The sequence below is a fragment of the Grus americana genome, chromosome 14, assembly GCF_028858705.1.
Source record: "Grus americana isolate bGruAme1 chromosome 14, bGruAme1.mat, whole genome shotgun sequence".
NCBI classification, from domain to species: Eukaryota; Metazoa; Chordata; class Aves; order Gruiformes; family Gruidae; genus Grus; species Grus americana.
The window spans coordinates 20,712,233-20,734,988 of NC_072865.1; the positions used below are offsets into that span (position 1 = coordinate 20,712,233).

The 22,756-nt window shown below is 54.3% G+C and overlaps 2 protein-coding genes across 2 annotated transcripts in view; both read right to left on the minus strand.

Annotated features, from left to right (window-relative positions):
• The window catches only part of LOC129212679 (protocadherin alpha-C2-like), a 132,763-nt gene extending 110,393 nt beyond the window's left edge, over window positions 1-22,370 (minus strand). Inside the window, exon 1 of the mRNA XM_054841613.1 lies at window positions 19,887-22,370. Coding sequence (XP_054697588.1) covers window positions 19,887-22,364 — 2,478 coding nt within the window. The 5' untranslated portion in view covers window positions 22,365-22,370. The remainder of the gene's footprint in view (window positions 1-19,886) is intronic.
• On the minus strand, window positions 6,670-10,107 carry LOC129212975 (protocadherin alpha-2-like). Its single transcript, XM_054842241.1, is given in 4 exon segments — window positions 6,670-6,707; window positions 7,406-7,517; window positions 7,520-7,617; window positions 7,620-10,107. Coding segments are annotated over 4 exon segments (2,730 nt in total). The 5' UTR covers window positions 10,102-10,107.
• Window positions 22,371-22,756: the final 386 nt, after the last annotated feature.

Genomic DNA, 22,756 nt, shown 5'->3' on the forward strand with positions numbered 1-22,756 from the left:
GAACAGCTTTGCTGCATCACAAAAGAATCCACCACCCTCTGAAACACAGCCCCAAGCCCCGGGTACTTGGACATCCATGCAAACAGCCTCCAGAGAGTCCAAACAACACACGGGCGGGGGCGGGGGACTGTCTTTCTTTAGAGAAATCAAAGCCATCACAGACCACCACGACAATCCACCAAGAAACCTGAAACAGCAGCGGGCAACCACACCTCCTGAGCACTCTTCATGTATCTCAATGAAGTGCTATTCTTCCAGTCTCAGTTTCCACCTGCACGTTGAACGACAAGCTCTTGCTTTCCCATTCTGGCAGGCATGCACTGCCAGAACAACACAGGGCATTAGTTCCCATGGAATACCTCTCACTCATTAGCAGGAGCCATGCATCATACAGCCAAACAAAAACCTGGAAGCGAACATTTGGTTGATCCAACATGGAGATACCACGACTAAATAGGAATGGTTAGGTATGGGCGACTTACCTGTAGCATCACTGGTTGCTTCTTCAGAAAAGAAACATTTTCAGGACAGAAGAATTGCTTTTAAGGGACATTTTCCCTTAACATTACCAGAGAGTTCTGGGGTTGCCAGACAGAAGAAAAATGACTCCCATTCCACCAGACTTTGGAAACCATTGTACAGTGCACTCCTTGAGCTTGGTTCCCTGGGGGAGGCTGTTCCAGTGACTGACCATCCTCTCAGTGAAGAACCTTTTCCTAACATCCAGTCTAAACTTCCCCTGACGCAGCTTCCTACCATTTCCTTGTGTCCTATCAATGCTCACCAGAGACAGGAGGAGATCAGCACCTCCCCCTTGGCTGCACCCCTGGAGAACATTGTAGGCTGCAATGAGGTCACCCCTCAGCCTTCTCTTCTCCAAGCTCAACAAGCCAAGTGACCTCAGCTGCTCTTCATCACTCTTGCCCCTCAAGACCTTTCACCGTCTTGCTCACCCTACCTTGGACACGCTCTCATAGTTTGATCTCCTTCTTATATTCAGGCACACAAAACTGCACACAGCACTCAAGGAGGGGCTGCACTAGTGCAGTGCAGAGTGGGACAATCACCTCTCTCGAACAGCTAGCAAAGCTGTGTTTGACGCACCCCTGGACACAGTTGGCCCTTTGGGCTGCCAGGACACACTGTTGACTCCTTTTCAACTTCCCATCAACACAAAACCCCAGATCGCTTTCCACAGGGCTGCTCTCCAGCCTCTCAATCCCCAGTTTCTATTGGGGGATTACCCCAGGATTACCCCGCAACAAGTGTAGAATCCAGCATTTGCTCTTGTTAAATTTCATATAGCTGGTGATTGCCCAGCTCTCTAGTCTATCCAGCTCTCTCTGAAAGGCCTCTCTGTCCCCAATGGTGTCCGCAAATACCCTTAATTTAGTATCATTGGACAACTTAATGTACATTCAACTTCTATATAGAGATCATTTATAGAAACAATAAAGAGCCCTGGCCCTACAATTGAGCCCTGTGGCATCCCACTGGTGACTGGCCGCCAGCCTGATCTAACCCCATTTACTTATGTGCCTCCAGCTGCAGCAGCAAACCTGTTCAGAGTTGGCTGGGAGTTTATCATTCCCACAGTCACGGTCTTCCAACACAGGGCTCTGCCTGTCCCAGGGCCCATCATCAATGTTGAAGACAGAGGCGAACGTGCCACTAAACATCTCTGCTTTGTCCACATCCCAATTTCTGAGGTGACCGACTTTATCAAGTAACCGACTGACACTAGCTCTGATCTTCCTTTTACTGTTAACATATTTCAAAAAGCCCTGGTCAGCTTGAAATCTCATTGAGCTTGGGCCACACAAATGTTCTCCCTACGGTGGCAAACCGCATCTCTGTAGTCCTCCCATGTGGCTTGTCCTTGCTTCCAATGGCCATAAACCTTCCTTTTAAGTTCTAGAAGAAGATCCCTGCTCAGTCAAGCAAACCAAATTCAAACATGTTCCAGTGTACTCAGCACATCGTGGAGCACACTGAAGGATCTCGCTAGCACACCATCCCTCAAACACTGGCCTGCTACCCCATGGCTTCTCCCTAGCGAGACTGGTTTTACCTGTGTCCCCTTCAAATCTAGTTTAAAGCTCTTTCAATAAGCCCTGATAACTGCTTTTTTCCAACAACATCAACAGTTGTGGAAGATGCTACAGATACCCAACACTACACAAGGACAGCAGTGCTACCCTCCCAAAACACATTTGAACAAAAAAAAAAGAAAAAAAGAAAAAAGAAAAGGTAAAAGGTTCATCAGACAGTATTCAGCAGTCTGCATCTCACCCCCTCTTACTAACACATTTCCGACATCAGCCAAGCAGCAGCACCGTGGTTCTGTGTCTGCTGACATGTGGTCATAACCTCAAAACAATCCCATTCCACCGTACTGAAACGCAAGAAGAGAACAACAGGGCACAAGGATACGCAGAACTTCTGGAGGTTCTGACAGGATTCTGAGCAAGTAGTACTGTGTGCCAGACCTCTTCTCAAGGTTTTTTACCAGCATCCTCTTTCTCATGCTATGAGTTACGGGATCCCCAGCTAAGTGAACATTCTCAGTTCTTCCCCAATGACACAATCCACGTTCTCCCCGTATCTCCATTTACTCAGGCAAGACGCTTACGGGCTCAAGGTCACCCACCCCCGCCCCATGACAGATCCCTCCAATGGAAGTCATGTCCTTCTGTGGCAGAAGGCCTCCAACTCCAGACCCTTGGGAGCCTGGGAAAGCATCTGGGGCAAGAACACACCGTGCCCATCCTGCCTCACCCTTTCCTTTCAGGCATCCTCCGTTCCCCACTCCCAGACATGTGTTCTCAAGGCAAGCACATCACCCTAATCAGTGCCACTGCGCATTAACCTCTGCAACATGCCATGGCTTCCTTTCCCACCTCAAGGCTCAATCCAGCTGTTACAGACCCTTCCCATCAATGAGAGCACCACAAGAAAACCCACAGCTGTTATGATGTACACAGTGTCATGAAGACACTCTGCAGCTGACCATTTATGCTTGGCAACGCATATCTATCTCAGACAGAATTGTTACACACTGGAGAGCAGTACGCTTTCTAAAAGTGATGTCAGGGCAGCTCTAATGGCAAGGGTATTGGTTTCATACTGGGAGAGAACAACCCAAAATTTCTATGAGCACAGAACTCTAATGGGTGATATCTACTGTGTAGGACAACTTGAGAAGGGTTTGAGGGTTTTTGTCTGGTTTGTTGGGTTTTGGTTTTTTTTGGGGGGGGGTTTAATCACACTGAAGATTTCTGAGACTTTTGTATTGCTGTGACTGCTGGTACAAATACTGAAAGATTATCAAAACAGGCCAGTGTACATCACGCCACTTCTCTGGCAAGGACCACAAGACTTCTTTTTGGTCTCCTTTACCAATTTTTTTTTCTAAATGACTACGCCATGCTTAACATGAAACTTGACATGAAGCACCGACACGCCCTTTGGCAAGAGCCCTCATTCCTCTTCCCTGGAAGAAACAACTTTCCTACTTTCCTCTACTCTATGAAAGACACACAGACTGCCCCTGCCCCTTCCCTTCATGAACAAGATCACACTCTAAGGGTGGCACAAGTGCCCCGGATACTTGGACTTCCACGCAAACAGCATCAAAGATGTCAAGCAATGCAAGGAAGTATTTCCTTTGGAAACTCAAACCCATCACAAACCAGCATGACATACTTCCAAGAAGGCTGAAAACCCACCAAGCAACTACAGCTCCAGAGCACTCTTCAGGTACCTTGATCAAGAGGTATTATTCCTGACTCATTTTCCACCTACACGCTGAATGTCAAACTCTTGCTTTCCTGTTCCAGCAGGCAACCACTACCAGAACAACACACCGAGAACCTTGTTACCCAAGGGATTTAGCCCCCAAGGAATACCTCCCCTTCGTTAACATGATCCACGCATCACATAGCCAAACAAAAGCCACGAAGGAAACAGCATGACTTTTTTTTTTAATGAGAACATCTCCTCAATGCCCAACACATCCAGTCAAAGAAATGCACTGGGGTCCCAGCTCCATCGATCCAGGCAATATTCAGTTGATCCAACATAAAGATGCCACAGCTAGACAGGAACAAAAGTACATCTGTCTCACAAACACATCCACTTTATGTCTGAGGTGACTTGCCTGCAGCATCACTGGTTGCTTCTTCAGAATAAGAAATATTTTCAAGACAGGAAAACTGGTTTTCAAGGATAAAAAGTGCTTCTGGGGAAGCTGGACAGAAAAAAATTACTCATGTTCTGTAAAAACTGGACAGTGCATAGTGCCCTTTATGCCTCACAGGGGAAGTACGAAGGAGACTTGAAAGCTGAGGACACTTTTTTAACATCAAACTCGGCTCCAGAGAGTGGAAAAGCCATCCCCCACAACAATGGGAAAGCACCCAAACACCTGCCACCTGACAGCTGCCAAAATTCAGCAGCCTGCCTCTCATCCACTGTTACCAACACATTGACAATGTGAGACAAGGCAAAACCAAAAGGGTGGGAGGTTTTGGTGAGAGGAGAGAAGAAAACCAAAGTGATGCTCTTCCGCTGTATTGAAATGCAAGGTTGGCCAACATCTTGGATGCAGACAGTACTCCTTCCCCTGCCTGGCAAGAGTAAGAGCACAGAGGGAACCAAAGAGAGTTTCAGAGAAGGCTGGCAGCACGATCCAAACGTGGAAAAGCTTCTGTGTGACCAACAACATCCCACGTCAAAACCAAGTGATTAAAGTCACACGTGGTAGATGTCTGCACAAGCAGAAATACTACAAAGAACAACAGCACCCTGAGATATGCTGAACTTCTGGAGGTCCCGAGAGGATCGCGGGAAAGTAGCCCTGTGCGCTGGGCCTCTTCTCAAGGTTGTCTGCTGGCATGCCCTATCCCACGCCATGGGAAATGGCATCTCCACAGCTAAGCAGACATTCTCCACTTCTTCCCCAATGACACAGGCCATGTTCTACCCAGCATCTCCATTTCCATCTGACAAGACTGTCCCCCGCTCAAGAGTCACCCTCTCCATGACACACGCCCAGGCCATACTCAGCACCACTCACACGATCACTGCCACAAGACCCAGACATTGCTCCAACACAGTAACATGCTCCAGCTCTAAACTCGGTTCTAAGCATGACCCAGGCCTTTGCACATCCTCACCTTCCCACACGATTCGAACAAAGAACATATGGAGGGCTGCAAAGCCACACAGTGTCTGGCAGAATCTTCCCAGATGCATGAACTTCACCCTGAATCCTTTTGCCTTTTCGGGAATCTCAAATGGAAACACCACAGAGCTGTGCATTAGTGCTTTCAAAGATTCTTTGATTAGAGCTGTGGCAGCTCTGGTCCCGGTCCACAAGCAATTTATTCTTGGAGAGAACCACACCAAACGCTGAAGCAAAGGGCACGCACAATATCAATTGGGTGGGAGAATTTATATCGTAGAACACCTGAGCTGGGCTACTGTGCAGGGCTTGGCATGTACATGCACCTATCAGAATGAGTTAACACTGACAAGAGGACACAGCATCTCTACTGAGGCCACCTGTGCAAGTGCACAAGTAGGGGAAGTCGGGCACCCAAAGGTCACACCCTCCTCCTTACCTCCCCTGACAAATCCTGCCTGAGGAGGATCAAGAAACCATCATGGCAACATCAGTGGCTGCGGAAACTGCTGCAGACGCCCACCACAACATAAGGACAGCAGGATGAAGCTCTACCCGCCCACACCACCTTTCCCAAAACAGCAGTGAAGATGTTCATCAGACAGTATTCCACAGTCCGCATGTCACCCCTTCTTTCCAACACATCGCCTACGTCAGGAACGCAGCAACACAATGGACGAGATATTCATAACCTCAGACAACGCTCTGGGCATTTCAATATAACACACTATCTCAAGATCCAGAAGGCCTCCAAATCCAGACACTTGCAGCCTGAGGAAGGAGCCAGGGCAAGAACACTCCATGCCCATCCTGCCTCATGCTTTCCTCTAGGCATCCTCTATTCCCCACTCCCAGACATGTGTTCTCAAGACAAGCACATCATCTCCCATGCTGGTCTTCTTGGGACATGGCCCATGGTCTCTTCAAGGATTTCCACTTCCCACAGACAACTCTTCCCACTGATCAAGGTCACCCTTCACATCAGGTAATGGCCAGGCGACTGCCACATTCACCTCTGCGACATGCCCGTTTCCTTTCCTACGTCAAGGCTCAATCTGACTTTTCTTACCCTTCCTATCAACGAGAGCACCACAAAAAACACACAGAGGTATCACACACACGGTGCCCCCCAGACTCACTGCACCTGACCCTTCACATTTGACAAAGCTTCAGCTACCTCAGATGGCAATGTGGCACACCTGGGAGCAAGACTCTTTCTGAAGGTGATGCCAGGACAGCTCTAAACAGCAATGGAATTGATTTCATACTCTCAGGGAAAAAACAACATGTTGATGAGCACAGCACTGTCATGCATGATACCAACTGTGTCGGAGAAGTTGATTGGGTTTTGTTAGGGAGGGGCAGTTATTTGGTTTTGAGTTTCTTGATTGTTTGTTTTCAATAAAAAAAGATTTCCAGGGCTTTTGAAATCATGCGGCTGTTGACACAAGCATTGAAAGGGCATCAAAACAGGCCAACATATTTCACGCCACTTCTCTGGCCAGGAACATCAATCCACAACCTGGGAGACAGGGGGAGCATGAAAAGAAAAAGACAGTTCCTGTTTCTAACACATGCCTTGGCTTGCACTCCTCTGCCCTAACACCATTCCAACAAGTACAACGTACATGGAAAAAGACCATAGGAAAAGTCCACACTGACTTCCCTACTTTCATAATAACCCTGTCAAGCGAGTAAAGCTCGGGAAATTATGCCAGGGTGTAAAGTCTTGGTTATCAGCTTGAATCACATCTCTTGCAGAGAAGAATCAAAGAGGAGGAGGACAGAGTTCTCAATAGGAAACCACATCTGATACTGACTGTGGCTGGTGTGTGTAAAGATAGTAAGCAATAATATTTTATTTTTTTAAAAAAAACTTTCCAAGGCCAGGCGTGGGTGTTGAGCAAACTGCTCAAGTGATCGCCCACGGCAGGGGAGGTGGAACTGGATGAGCTTGAAGGTCCTTTCCACCCAAACCATCTATGATTCTATGAGAAATACTGTTTGGGGGACTGTCACCACCACAGCCTGCCTCTCTTCTACTCCTCCTGCAAGCTCGGGTACAACTGCTACATGCCAGCAAGCAACAGCCTCTCGAAAGCTAATGTCGTGGCACCTCGCATCGACATCGGCAGCGATTTAATTGCACTGCAGAACAACTCACAGCCAGAGCAGCAAACCTCCGCTGCGGACGGTAACTGCTGCTGGCTGCGGCAATACCTTTCGTGCTTTTTTCACCAAAGCAAGAGCAGGGCGGCCCCGGCAAGGACGCGAAGGCAGATGCAAAGGCGCCATTCAGATCCTTAAGCACCCGCCAAGCACCCACCGCCCGCACGCCCACGGGGGCCGAGCCCGGCTCCCACCACCGCCTGCCCAGGGCGCGGCCGAGAAGGGGGCGTCGGGCGAGAAAGGGCCGAGGAAGGGCCGAGGAAGGGAGGGCCACTGACCGTGTCCAGCAGAGCGGGCGGCTCCGGCTGCGTCTCCTTCGCCGCGGGGCCGGGCGGCGGCGGCGGGAAGTTGGGGCTGAAAACCATCAGGTCGCTCTTGCCCGCGCCGTCCGCCACGCACAGGCTCCGGCTCTGGCGCTGCGAGTACGACCAGCTCCCCACTTCGCTGGCGCACACCAGCGTCGCCGGCCCGGGCCCCGACAGCACGGCCGCCCGCGGCGCCCACCGCGACGCCCCGTACAGCACCACCGCCAGCAGGAACAGGCTCGACACCGCGCAGATGGCCACCACCAGCCACACGTTCGTCGCCGACGCCGACGACGCCGCCGACGCGCCGCCCTCTGCCGGCCGCAGCCCCGCCCCCGACGACGACGACGACGACGACGACGAGCCCGCGGCCGCCAGCGCCGCCTCGGCGCCCTCCACCAGCGACACGCTCAGCGTGGCCGTGGCCGAGCGCGCCGGCTCCCCGTGGTCCCGCACCACGATCACCAGCCGCTGCCGCGGGCCGTCCGCCTCCTCCAGCGCCCGCGCCGTGCTCACCTCGCCGCTGTACAGCCCCACGCGGAACGGGCCCTTCCCCCGCGGCTCCCACAGCTCGTAGCGCAGCCACGCGTTGTAGCCCGAGTCCGCGTCCACCGCGCGGATCTTCGCCACCACCTGCCCCGCCGGCGCCCCCCACGCCGCCCACGCCCACAGCGCCCCCGAGACCGGCCCCGACGCCGCCGAGACCGGCGCCCCCACGCCCGGACCGCCGCCCGCAAGCGGCAGCAGCGCCGGCGCGTTGTCGTTCTCGTCCACCACGAAGAGCTGCACCGTGGCGTTGCCGCACAGCGGCGGCTCCCCCGCGTCCACCGCCCGCACCTCGAACTGCAGCACCTGCAGCTCCTCGTAGTCCAACGGCTGCAGCGCCCACAGCCGCCCGCTCTCCGCGTCCACCGACACGTAGCTCGACGCCGGCCGCCGCGCCACGCCCGACGACGCGCCCCCGACGACGCCCTCCGCCACCGAGTAGCTCACGCGACCGTTGCCCGCCTCGTCCGGGTCCCGCGCCCACAGCCGCGCCAGCTCCGCGCCCGCCGCGTTGTTCTCCCGCGCCAGCACCGTGTACACGGCCTGCGCGAACGACGGCGCGTTGTCGTTCACGTCCGACACCGGCACACGCACCCCGCGGCTGGCGCGCAGCGGCGGCGACCCGCCGTCCTCCGCCCGCACCTCCACCTCGTACTCCGACACCCGCTCCCGGTCCAGCGCCTCCCGCAGCACCAGCGAGTACGAGCCCGCGAACGTCGCCACCAGCCCGAACGGCGACGCCGGCCACACCGCGCAGCGCACCCGCCCGTTCGCCCCCGAGTCCCGGTCCGACACGCTCAGCAGCGCCACCACCGTCCCCGCCGCCGCGTCCTCCGGCACCGGCACCGACAGCGACGTCACCCACACCTCCGGCGCGTTGTCGTTCACGTCCAGCACCTCCAGCTCCACGCTGCTGTGACCGGACAAAGGGGGCGTCCCTTTGTCTCTCGCTTCGATCTCCAGGTCGTACGACTGAACGTCCTCGAAATCCAATTCACCGGCAGTGCGTATCTCCCCCGATTTTCTGTCCATTATGAACAAGTCCTGGACTTTGGTAGAAATCATGTTGCTAAAGAAATAATCTATCTCTCGATTAATTCCCTCATCTTTGTCTGACGCTGTTAGCTGGAGTAACACAGTTCCCGGGGCAGCATTTTCCGGCAGCTGCACTTTATACACCGACTGGTTGAACTGGGGCGCGTTGTCGTTCACATCCAGCACCGAGATCACCAGCTCCACCGTGCCCGTCAGCGCCGGACGGCCCCCGTCACTCGCCGTCACCACCAAACGGTGCACAGCCATCGTCTCGCGGTCCAGAGCTTTCGTTAACAAGAGGACTAGTAACATCTTCTTTTCGTCTTTAGATTTCACTTCCAAACCGAAATGCTCGCTCGGGCTGAGTGTATAGGAGAGCTGCGCGTTGGCTCCGATATCCGCATCCGACGCGCCCTCCAGCGGGAACCGAGACCCGGGAGGAGAGTTCTCCGATAAACTGAGGTTTTTGCGTGCGGCGGGGAAGAGCGGGGCGTTGTCGTTGATGTCCGTGACCTCCAGCTCCACGTGGAAGACGCGCAGCGGCCGCTCCACCAGCACCTCCAGGCGCAGGGCGCACGGCGCGCTCTTCCCGCACAGCTCCTCCCGGTCCAGCCGCGAGCTCACCACCAGCGCCCCGCTCGCCCCGCTCACCTCCACGCTCGCCCGACGGCCCTGCGCCACCAGACGCAGCCGACGCGCCTCCGGCTCGCCCGCCTCCAGGCCCAGGTCCTGCGCCAGCCGCCCCACCACCGTCCCGGCCTTGGCTTCCTCCGGCACCGAGTACCGCACCTGACCGCCGCCCAGCGCCCAGGCCGCCTGCAGCACCAGCACCCGCAACACGGGCCCCCAACACACGCCCATCGCCGCCGCCGCCGACACCCGCCCGGGCCCCGCACGGCTCCCCGCCGCCGCACGCACGCACCCGCTCAACTGACCGCCCCGCCCCGCGCCGCGCCGCCCCCCCGCGCTCACAGCCGGGCTCTCCGCCGCACCGGGGCGGAGCCGCGGAGACGCTCACCGCCGTTTCTGAGCCTGCAGCGACACCGTGTGCTGCTCCGCCGGCTCACACGCTCCCCACCGTCCACCGCGCCTCCGCACCCGTCCTGCTCGTCTCCTCTCCCGTCTCCTCCTTCCCTTCCACTCTTTCTTGGCCTTCTTTATTTTCCTCTTCCCCTCCCCACTCCTTACGTCTTTTTCATTCCTTCCTTGCTTTGGGTTTCATAGATTCCTTCCCTTCTTCCTTCCTTTTCGTCGTCCTTATTCTTTCTTCATTTCACTTGCTTTTTTCTCTTCTCTTTTTCTACTGTCTTCTCTTCCTTCTTGCTTTGTTTTCTTCTCTTTCCTCCTCCTCCTCTTTCTTCTTCCTTCTGTTCCTTCTCCTTTCCCTTCTTGCCCTGACGTGCCCCATTCTTTACTCCCCTTGCCCTTCTCTTTCCACCCTTCTCGCTTCTTTCCCCCCGCTCGCAGCTCCCCAGTCGCCTCCGGCCCCGCGGCGGACACCATCAAAGACGGAGCCATCGGCGCTAATTACGGGGCATCAGCGCCGCAGCGCGGGACTCTAACCAAGGGCGAGGCTGTTAGGGACCAGCTCCGCTCAGCAACCAGCGCGCACCGACGTTATGTCTGGACATCTCGTCTATCCTCTTCCTTCTTTTCCTTCATTTCCTTCCTCTACTTCTCATTCTTTTCTTCTAGCATTCCTACTCCTCCTTCCGTCCTATTCCTCCTTCCTGGCTTGCTTTTCACTTGCATAGATTCCTTCCTTGCCTTTTTCCTTTCCTTCTGCGATTCTGATGCAAGATATTGTTGGTGCGACCTGGTCATCTCCTTTTTTCTCTTCTTTGTCCTCTTCCTTCCATCCTTAATTTCTTCCTTCCTTTCTTCCTCTCCCTCACCACCTTTCTCTGTAGAGTGATAGTGTCTCTGCATGCCAGTAAACTCATTTATCTTTTCTTCATTTCTTTACCTTCTCCCTATTCCTTCCTTTGTTCTTGTTTTCTTTCCCTCTATTCTTGCTTTCTTCCTTCTCTACTTTCTCTTCTTTCTCCCACTTCACTCTCGAAATGGAGCATGGACATGTCCTCTGGCAAGAGTTCTTTCCCCTTCCTCACCCCTTTACATCAAGCCTTGACCACTGTCCCTGAACACTGAGGATGCCGAGGTCCTCATCTCCATTCAGTGTACAAAGATAATGTCAGCGTGCGCTGGTAATCTCCTCTATTGTCTCTTCCTTCCTCTTCCTTTTTTCTTTTTCCTTGCTTCGTTCTTCCTTGCATACGGTCCTTTTTTCCCCGTCTTCTCATCTCTTTCATTCTTTCCTCTCTTTATTTCCTGCTTATTTTTGTGGGTTTTTTCGCTCCTTTTTCTTTTTTGCTCTCCCTGTTTCTCTTCCTTACGTATTTTTATTTCTCTTTCCTCTTTCTCTTCCTTCTTCTTTTTTTGCCTCAGACCTGCCCTATCCTTGCCTCCACTTCTCTTCTGCTTCCACCGCGTCTCCTCTCTTCTTTCTCTCCTTTACAAAAATACTTTCTGCATCTCCACACCACGCTCAACACAAAGCACCAACATGCCCTCTGGCAAAACCTCTCATTCCTCTTCCTTTCCACCTTCCAGCCATCCAGATGAGTAATAACCTTCCTGCTTTCCTCCAGCCTGTGCAAGACAGACAGACTGCCCCTCCACCTCCCCTCCCCTTCCCTGCCCTTCCTGAAGAAGACCACACTCTGCAGCCTCCAGGCCTCTCAAGGACCCAGCAAATAACAGAGCAAGGCAATCATGCAGCAAGGAACAGCTCTGCTGCATCACAAAAGAATCCACCACCCTCTGAAACACAGCCCCAAGCCCCGGGTACTTGGACATCCATGCAAACAGCCTCCAAAGAGTCCAAACAACACACGGGCGGGGGCGGGGGGCTGTCTTTCTTTAGAGAAATCAAAGACCACCACGACAATCCACCAAGAAACCTGAAACAGCAGCGGGCAACCACACCTCCTGAGCACTCTTCATGTATCTCAATGAAGTGCTATTCTTCCAGTCTCAGTTTCCACCTGCACGTTGAACGACAAGCTCTTGCTTTCCCATTCTGGCAGGCATGCACTGCCAGAACAACACAGGGCATTAGTTCCCATGGAATACCTCTCACTCATTAGCAGGAGCCATGCATCATACAGCCAAACAAAAACCTGGAAGCGAACATTTGGTTGATCCAACATGGAGATACCACGACTAAATAGGAATGGTTAGGTATGGGTGACTTACCTGTAGCATCACTGGTTGCTTCTTCAGAAAAGAAACATTTTCAGGACAGAAGAATTGCTTTTAAGGGACATTTTCCCTTAACATTACCAGAGAGTTCTGGGGTTGCCAGACAGAAAAAAAAAGACTCCCATTCCGCCAGACTTTGGAAACCATTGTACGTGCACTCCATGAGCTCTGACAGGTTTGGCACCCTGACCACTTCCGAGGGGAGGCTGTTCCAATGAATGACCACCCTCTCAGTGAAGAACCTTTTCCTAACATCCAGTCTAAACTTCCCCTGACGCAGCTCCCTACCATTTCCTTGTGTCCTATCAATGCTCACCAGAGACAGGAGGAGATCAGCACCTCCCCCTTGGCTGCACCCCTGGAGAACATTGTAGGCTGCAATGAGGTCACCCCTCAGCCTTCTCTTCTCCAAGCTCAACAAGCCAAGTGACCTCAGCTGCTCTTCATCACTCTTGCCCCTCAAGACCTTTCACCGTCTTGCTCACCCTACCTTGGACGCGCTCTCATAGTTTGATCTCCTTCTTATATTCAGGCACACAAAACTGCACACAGCACTCAAGGAGGGGCTGCACTAGTGCAGTGCAGAGTGGGACAATCACCTCTCTCGAACAGCTAGCAAAGCTGTGTTTGATGCACCCCTGGACACAGTTGGCCCTTTGGGCTGCCAGGACACACTGTTGACTCCTTTTCAACTTCCCATCAACACAAAACCCCAGATCGCTTTCCACAGGGCTGCTCTCCAGCCTCTCAATCCCCAGTTTCTATTGGGGGATTACCCCAGGATTACCCCGCAACAAGTGTAGAATCCAGCATTTGCTCTTGTTAAATTTCATATAGCTGGTGACTGCCCAGCTCTCTAGTCTATCCAGCTCTCTCTGAAAGGCCTCTCTGTCCCCAATGGTGTCCACAGCTCCTCCGAATTTAGTATCATTGGACAATTTAATGTACATTCAATTGATACATACAGATGATTTATAGAAACAATAAAGAGCCCTGGCCCTACAATTGAGCCCTGTGGCATCCCACTGGTGACTGGCCGCCAGCCTGATCTAACCCCATTTACTTATGTGCCTCCAGCTGCAGCAGCAAGTCTCAAACCTGTTCAGAGTTGGCTGGGAGTTTATCATTCCCACAGTCACGGTCTTCCAACACAGGGCTCCGCCGGTCCCAGGGCCCATCATTGGTGTTGATGAAGGTGGCATTAAACATCTCTGCTTTGTCTACGTCCCAATTTGTGAGGTGACCGACTTTATCAAGTAACGGACTGACACTAGCACTTATCCTCCTTTTACTGTTAACATATTTTAAAAAGCCCTTTTTGTTCTCCTTCACAGTGCTGGCCAGCTTGAAATCTCATCAAGCTTTGGCCACACGACTTGCAAACAGTTGCAAACAATGTCTCTGTAGTCCTCCCATGTCACTTGTCCTTGCTTCCAACGTCCATACAATTTCCTTTCTCAATTAAGTTCTAGAGGAAGATCCCTGCCTAGCCAACCCACCCTTCTACCCCACTTGCTTGACTCCCAACACTTTGGCATTGCCTGCTCCTGCGCTCTTAAGAGATGGCTCTTACAAAGTGACCAGTATCCATGGACCCAAACACTTTCAAAACCAGATTCCCAGGGGACCTCACCGACCACCCCCTTCAGCAGCCCAAAGTCTGCTCTCCCCACACCCAGGGCCAAAGTTTTGCTGGCAGTTCTTCTCCTGTGGCCAACAACTTGAAACTCAACTACTTCATGGGCACCGTGACCGAGACAGCCACCAATCACCACTTTACACACGACTACTTCTCTGTGTACAAACAACAAAGCCAGGAGGGCACCTTTTCTAGTCTGCTCCCTTAGTACCTGCACCAAGAAGTTATCTTCAACGTGCTGCAGGAATTTCCTGGACCTGCTTGTGTCTGATGTATGATATTCCCAGCTAACCTCTGGGATGTTAAAATCACGCAAAAGGACACGGGCAGCTGATGTAGGGATATCCCTTAATTCCTTGTGGAATAATTCATTGGCGTGGTCATCCTGGCTGGGTGGTTGACAGTGGACTCCCACAACAACATCCGCCTTAGTTGCTTTTCCCTTAATCCTTACCCAGAGGTGCTCAACCGTGTCGTCGCCAACTGCAAGCTCCATACAATCCAAGTCCTCCCTTAAATACAGCACCACCACCCCACCTCACCTGACCTGCCTATCGCTCCACAAGAGCCTATAATCATCCATCACAGCACACCCATCACAGGATCATCCCACCAGGTTTCATCAATGATATCATAGCTCTGGGACTGGGACAAAGCTTCTAGCTCCTCTTCTTCATTCCTCATGCTCCACACATTTGTACAGAGATGTTTCAAATGTGTTCCAGTGTACTCAGCACATCGTGGAGCACACTGAAGGATCTTGCTAGCACACCATGTCTTCTTATGACATCACTCATGGTCTTCCCAAGGATTTCAAATTCCCACACACAACTCTTCCCACTGCTCATGGTCACCCTTCACACCAAGAGATGGCCAGGCCCTACTCAGGGCCACTGCCGCATTCACCTCTAGGACATGACACCGTTACATTTCCAAACTCAAGGCTCAAGCCGACTTTTATAGACCCGTCCCATCAATGAGAGCACCACAAAAAAACACACAGAGGTATCACACACACGGTGTCCAGCAGACTCACTGCAGCTGATCCTTCACGTTTGGCAATGCTTCAGCTATCTCAGATGGAAATGTTACACACTGGAGAGCAGTACGCTTTCTAAAAGTGATGTCACGGCAGCTCCAATGGCAATGGCATTGGTTTCGTGTTGCGAGAGAACAACCCAAATTTCTATGAGCACAGAACTCTAATGGATGATATATACTGCATAGGACAATTTGATATGGGATTGGGTTTTTTGTTTGTTTTGGTGGTTTTTGTTATTTGGGGGTTTTAAATCACATTAAAAATGTCTGACGATTTTGTATGTTGTGCCTGCTGGTACAAATACTGAAAGAACAGCAAAACAGGCCAGTGTATATCACGCCACTTCTCTGGCAAGGAATACAAGTCTACTTTTCTGTCTCCTTTATCAAATTTTTCTCTAAATGACCACACCATGCTTCACATGAAGCTTGACATGAAGCACTGACACGCCCTTTGGCAAGAGCTCTCATTCCTCTTCCCTGGAAGGAAGGAACAACCTTCATGCTTTCCTCCAGTCTAGCCAAGATGGACAGACAGACTGCCCCTGCCCCTTCCCTTCATGAAGAAGACCACAATCTGAGAGTGCCACTCCAAGTGCCCCAGGTACTTGGACATCCATGCAAACAGCCTCAAAGATGCCAAGCAAGGCAGGGGAGTCTTTCCTTCGGAAACTCAAACCCATCACAGATGGTATGACAATCCTCCAAGAAGGCTGAAAAGGCACCAAGCAACTACAGCTCCACTGCAGAGACAGAGCACTCTTCATATACCTTGATGAAGAGCTATGTCAAGAGCTATGAAGATGCTGAATGTCAAGCTCTTGCTTTCCCATTCTGGTAGGCATGGACTGCCAAAATAACACACCAAGAACCTTCTTACCAAGGGATTTAGCCCCCTTGGAATACCTCCCCATCATTACCATCATCCACATGCCACATAGTGAAACAAAAGCCACAAAGGAAACACCACAACATTTTTTTAATGAGAACATCTCCTCGGTGACCAACACATCCAGGCAAAGAAATGCATTGGGGTTCCTCCTCCATCTGTCCTTGCTACCACCTGCTCACGCTGTGCCTGGAAGTGGCAAGAAAGGAACGAGAGCAGGCAGTGGTGCTGTGCTGGTCCAAACCTACAGGCATTACAATCCAGGCAACATTCTAAATGCTAATTCCTAAACAGGAACAAAAGTACATCTGTCTCGCAAACACATCCACTTTATGTCTGAGGTGACTTGCCTGCAGCATCACTGGTTGCTTCTGCAGAATAAGAAATATTTTCAAGACAGGAAAACTGGTTTTCAAGGATAAAAAGTGCTTCTGGGGAAGCTGGACAGAAAAAAATTACTCATGTTCTGTAAAAACTGGACAGTGCATAGTGCCCTTTATGCCTCACAGGGGAAGTACGAAGGAGACTTGAAAGCTGAGGACTTTTTTTTAACATCAAACTCGGCTCCAGAGAGTGGAAAAGCCATCCCCCACAACAATGGGAAAGCACCCAAACATCTGCCACCTGATAGCTGCCAAAATTCAGCAGCCTGCCTCTCATCCACTGTTACCAACACATTGACAATGTGAGACAAGGCAAAACCAAAAGGGTGGGAGGTTTTGGTGAGAGGAGAGAAGAAAACCAAAGTGATGCTCTTCCGCTGTATTGAAATGCAAGGTTGGCCAACATCTTGGATGCAGACAGTACTCCTTCCCCTGCCTGGCAAGAGTAAGAGCACAGAGGGAACCAAAGAGAGTTTCAGAGAAGGCTGGCAGCACGATCCAAACGTGGAAAAGCTTCTGTGTGACCAACAACATCCCACGTCAAAACCAAGTGATTAAAGTCACACGTGGTAGATGTCTGCACAAGCAGAAATACTACAAAGAACAACAGCACCCTGAGATATGCTGAACTTCTGGAGGTCCCGAGAGGATCGCGGGAAAGTAGCCCTGTGCGCTGGGCCTCTTCTCAAGGTTGTCTGCTGGCATGCCCTATCCCACGCCATGGGAAATGGCATCTCCACAGCTAAGCAGACATTCTCCACTTCTTCCCCAATGACACAGGCCGTGTTCTACCCAGCATCTCCATTTCCATCTGACAAGACTGTCCCCCGCTCAAGAGTCACCCTCTCCATGACACACGCCCAGGCCATACTCAGCACCACTCACACGATCACTGCCACAAGACCCAGACATTGCTCCAACACAGTAACATGCTCCAGCTCTAAACTCGGTTCTAAGCATGACCCAGGCCTTTGCACATCCTCACCTTCCCACACGATTCGAACAAAGAACATATGGAGGGCTGCAAAGCCACACAGTGTCTGGCAGAATCTTCCCAGATGCATGAACTTCACCCTGAATCCTTTTGCCTTTTCGGGAATCTCAAATGGAAACACCACAGAGCTGTGCATTAGTGCTTTCAAAGATTCTTTGATTAGAGCTGTGGCAGCTCTGGTCCCGGTCCACAAGCAATTTATTCTTGGAGAGAACCACACCAAACGCTGAAGCAAAGGGCACGCACAATATCAATTGGGTGGGAGAATTTATATCGTAGAACACCTGAGCTGGGCTACTGTGCAGGGCTTGGCATGTACATGCACCTATCAGAATGAGTTAACACTGACAAGAGGACACAGCATCTCTACTGAGGCCACCTGTGCAAGCGCACAGGTAGGGGAAGTCGGGCACCCAAAGGTCACACCCTCCTCCTTACCTCCCCTGACAAATCCTGCCTGAGGAGGATCAAGAAACCATCATGGCAACATCAGTGGCTGCGGAAACTGCTGCAGACGCCCACCACAACATAAGGACAGCAGGATGAAGCTCTACCCGCCCACACCACCTTTCCCAAAACAGCAGTGAAAATGTTCATCAGACAGTATTCCACAGTCCGCATGTCACCCCTTCTTTCCAACACATCGCCTACGTCAGGAACGCAGCAACACAATGGACGAGATATTCATAACCTCAGACAACGCTCTGGGCATTTCAATATAACACACTATCTCAAGATCCAGAAGGCCTCCAAATCCAGACACTTGCAGCCTGAGGAAGGAGCCAGGGCAAGAACACTCCATGCCCATCCTGCCTCATGCTTTCCTCTACGCATCCTCTATTCCCCACTCCCAGACATGTGTTCTCAAGACAAGCACATCATCTCCCATGCTGGTCTTCTTGGGACATGGCCCATGGTCTCTTCAAGGATTTCCACTTCCCACAGACAACTCTTCCCACTGATCAAGGTCACCCTTCACATCAGGTAATGGCCAGGCGACTGCCACATTCACCTCTGCGACATGCCCGTTTCCTTTCCTACGTCAAGGCTCAATCTGACTTTTCTTACCCTTCCTATCAAGGAGAGCACCACAAAAAACACACAGAGGTATCACACACACGGTGCCCCCCAGACTCACTGCACCTGACCCTTCACATTTGACAAAGCTTCAGCTACCTCAGATGGCAATGTGGCACACCTGGGAGCAAGACTCTTTCTGAAGGTGATGCCAGGACAGCTCTAAACAGCAATGGAATTGATTTCATACTCTCAGGGAAAAAACAACATGTTGATGAGCACAGCACTGTCATGCATGATACCAACTGTGTCGGAGAAGTTGACTGGGTTTTGTTAGGGAGGGGCAGTTATTTGGTTTTGAGTTTCTTGATTGTTTGTTTTCAATAAAAAGAAGATTTCCAGGGCTTTTGAAATCATGCGGCTGTTGACACAAACAGTGAAAGGGCATCAAAACAGGCCAACATATTTCACGCTACTTCTCTGGCCAGGAACATCAATCCACAACCTGGGAGACAGGGGGAGCATGAAAAGAAAAAGACAGTTCCTGTTTCTAACACATGCCTTGGCTTGCACTCCTCTGCCCTAACACCATTCCAACAAGTACAACGTACATGGAAAAAGACCATAGGAAAAGTCCACACTGACTTCCCTACTTTCATAATAACCCTGTCAAGCGAGTGAAGCTCGGGAAATTATGCCAGGGTGTAAAGTCTTGGTTATCAGCTTGAATCACATCTCTTGCAGAGAAGAATCAAAGAGGAGGAGGACAGACTTCTCAACAGGAAACCACATCTGATACTGACTGTGGCTGGTGTGTGTAAAGATAGTAAGCAATAATATTTTATTTTTTAAAAAAAAACTTGCCAAGGCCAGGCGTGGGTGTTGAGCAAACTGCTCAAGTGATCGCCCACGGCAGGGGAGGTGGAACTGGATGAGCTTGAAGGTCCTTTCCACCCAAACCATCTATGATTCTATGAGAAATACTGTTTGGGGGACTGTCACCACCACAGCCTGCCTCTCTTCTACTCCTCCTGCAAGCTCGGGTACAACTGCTACATGCCAGCAAGCAACAGCCTCTCGAAAGCTAATGTCGTGGCACCTCGCATCGACATCGGCAGCGATTTAATTGCACTGCAGAACAACTCACAGCCAGAGCAGCAAACCTCCGCTGCGGACGGTAACTGCTGCTGGCTGCGGCAATACCTTTCGTGCTTTTTTCACCAAAGCAAGAGCAGGGCGGCCCCGGCAAGGACGCGAAGGCAGATGCAAAGGCGCCATTCAGATCCTTAAGCACCCGCCAAGCACCCACCGCCCGCACGCCCACGGGGGCCGAGCCCGGCTCCCACCACCGCCTGCCCAGGGCGCGGCCGAGAAGGGGGCGTCGGGCGAGAAAGGGCCGAGGAAGGGAGGGCCACTGACCGTGTCCAGCAGAGCGGGCGGCTCCGGCTGCGTCTCCTTCGCCGCGGGGCCGGGCGGCGGCGGCGGCGGGAAGTTGGGGCTGAAAACCATCAGGTCGCTCTTGCCCGCGCCGTCCGCCACGCACAGGCTCCGGCTCTGGCGCTGCGAGTACGACCAGCTCCCCACTTCGCTGGCGCACACCAGCGTCGCCGGCCCGGGCCCCGACAGCACGGCCGCCCGCGGCGCCCACCGCGACGCCCCGTACAGCACCACCGCCAGCAGGAACAGGCTCGACACCGCGCAGATGGCCACCACCAGCCACACGTTCGTCGCCGACGCCGACGACGCGCCGCCCTCCGCCGGCCGCAGCCCCGCCCCCGACGACGACGACGACGAGCCCGCGGCCGCCAGCGCCGCCTCGGCGCCCTCCACCAGCGACACGCTCAGCGTGGCCGTGGCCGAGCGCGCCGGCTCCCCGTGGTCCCGCACCACGATCACCAGCCGCTGCCGCGGGCCGTCCGCCTCCTCCAGCGCCCGCGCCGTGCTCACCTCGCCGCTGTACAGCCCCACGCGGAACGGGCCCTTCCCCCGCGGCTCCCACAGCTCGTAGCGCAGCCACGCGTTGTAGCCCGAGTCCGCGTCCACCGCGCGGATCTTCGCCACCACCTGCCCCGCCGGCGCCCCCCACGCCGCCCACGCCCACAGCGCCCCCGAGACCGGCCCCGACGCCGCCGAGACCGGCCCCGACGCCGCCGAGACCGGCGCCCCCACGCCCGGACCGCCGCCCGCAAGCGGCAGCAGCGCCGGCGCGTTGTCGTTCTCGTCCACCACGAAGAGCTGCACCGTGGCGTTGCCGCACAGCGGCGGCTCCCCCGCGTCCACCGCCCGCACCTCGAACTGCAGCACCTGCAGCTCCTCGTAGTCCAACGGCTGCAGCGCCCACAGCCGCCCGCTCTCCGCGTCCACCGACACGTAGCTCGACGCCGGCCGCCGCGCCACGCCCGACGACGCGCCCCCGACGACGCCCTCCGCCACCGAGTAGCTCACGCGACCGTTGCCCGCCTCGTCCGGGTCCCGCGCCCACAGCCGCGCCAGCTCCGCGCCCGCCGCGTTGTTCTCCCGCGCCAGCACCGTGTACACGGCCTGCGCGAACGACGGCGCGTTGTCGTTCACGTCCGACACCGGCACACGCACCCCGCGGCTGGCGCGCAGCGGCGGCGACCCGCCGTCCTCCGCCCGCACCTCCACCTCGTACTCCGACACCCGCTCCCGGTCCAGCGCCTCCCGCAGCACCAGCGAGTACGAGCCCGCGAACGTCGCCACCAGCCCGAACGGCGACGCCGGCCACACCGCGCAGCGCACCCGCCCGTTCGCCCCCGAGTCCCGGTCCGACACGCTCAGCAGCGCCACCACCGTCCCCGCCGCCGCGTCCTCCGGCACCGGCACCGACAGCGACGTCACCCACACCTCCGGCGCGTTGTCGTTCACGTCCAGCACCACCACCACCAAGCTGCAGTGACCCGACAAAGGGGGCGTCCCTTTGTCTCTCGCTTCGATTTGTAACTCGTGTAAACGAACGTCTTCAAAGTCCAGGGCGCCCCTCAGTCTGATCTCGCCCGTCTTGGGATCAATGGCGAACAGATCTCTGTTACCAGCAGGAACCGAACTGATGATGCTGTAAGAAAACTCCTTATTAAGACCCTCGTCCGGGTCCGTGGCGTTCACCCGCACCACCAGCGTCCCCTCTGCAGCGCTCTCCAGCAGCTGCACTTTATACACCGACTGGTTGAACTGGGGCGCGTTGTCGTTCGCATCCAGCACCGAGATCACCAGCTCCACCGTGCCCGTCAGCGCCGGACGGCCCCCGTCACTCGCCGTCACCACCAAACGGTGCACAGCCATCGTCTCGCGGTCCAGAGCTTTCGTGAGCACCAAAAACAGAGATTTTAGATTTTCATCAGAAGATTTAACATCGAGCGTAAAATGCTCGCTCGGGCTGAGTGTATAGGAGAGCTGCGCGTTGGCTCCGATATCCGCATCCGACGCGCCCTCCAGCGGGAACCGAGACCCCGGCAGCGTGGTGAATTCCGCGATGCTGAGGTTTTTGCGTGCGGCGGGGAAGAGCGGGGCGTTGTCGTTGATGTCCGTGACCTCCAGCTCCACGTGGAAGACGCGCAGCGGCCGCTCCACCAGCACCTCCAGGCGCAGGGCGCACGGCGCGCTCTTCCCGCACAGCTCCTCCCGGTCCAGCCGCGAGCTCACCACCAGCGCCCCGCTCGCCCCGCTCACCTCCACGCTCGCCCGACGGCCCTGCGCCACCAGACGCAGCCGACGCGCCTCCGGCTCGCCCGCCTCCAGGCCCAGGTCCTGCGCCAGCCGCCCCACCACCGTCCCGGCCTTGGCTTCCTCCGGCACCGAGTACCGCACCTGACCGCCGCCCAGCGCCCAGGCCGCCTGCAGCACCAGCACCCGCAACACGGGCCCCCAACACACGCCCATCGCCGCCGCCGCCGACACCCGCCCGGGCCCCGCACGGCTCCCCGCCGCCGCACGCACGCACCCGCTCAACTGACCGCCCCGCCCCGCGCCGCGCCGCCCCCCCGCGCTCACAGCCGGGCTCTCCGCCGCACCGGGGCGGAGCCGCGGAGACGCTCACCGCCGTTTCTGAGCCTGCAGCGACACCGTGTGCTGCTCCGCCGGCTCACACGCTCCCCACCGTCCACCGCGCCTCCGCACCCGTCCTGCTCGTCTCCTCTCCCGTCTCCTCCTTCCCTTCCACTCTTTCTTGGCCTTCTTTATTTTCCTCTTCCCCTCCCCACTCCTTATGTCTTTTTCATTCCTTCCTTGCTTTGGGTTTCATAGATTCCTTCCCTTCTTCCTCCCTTTTCGTC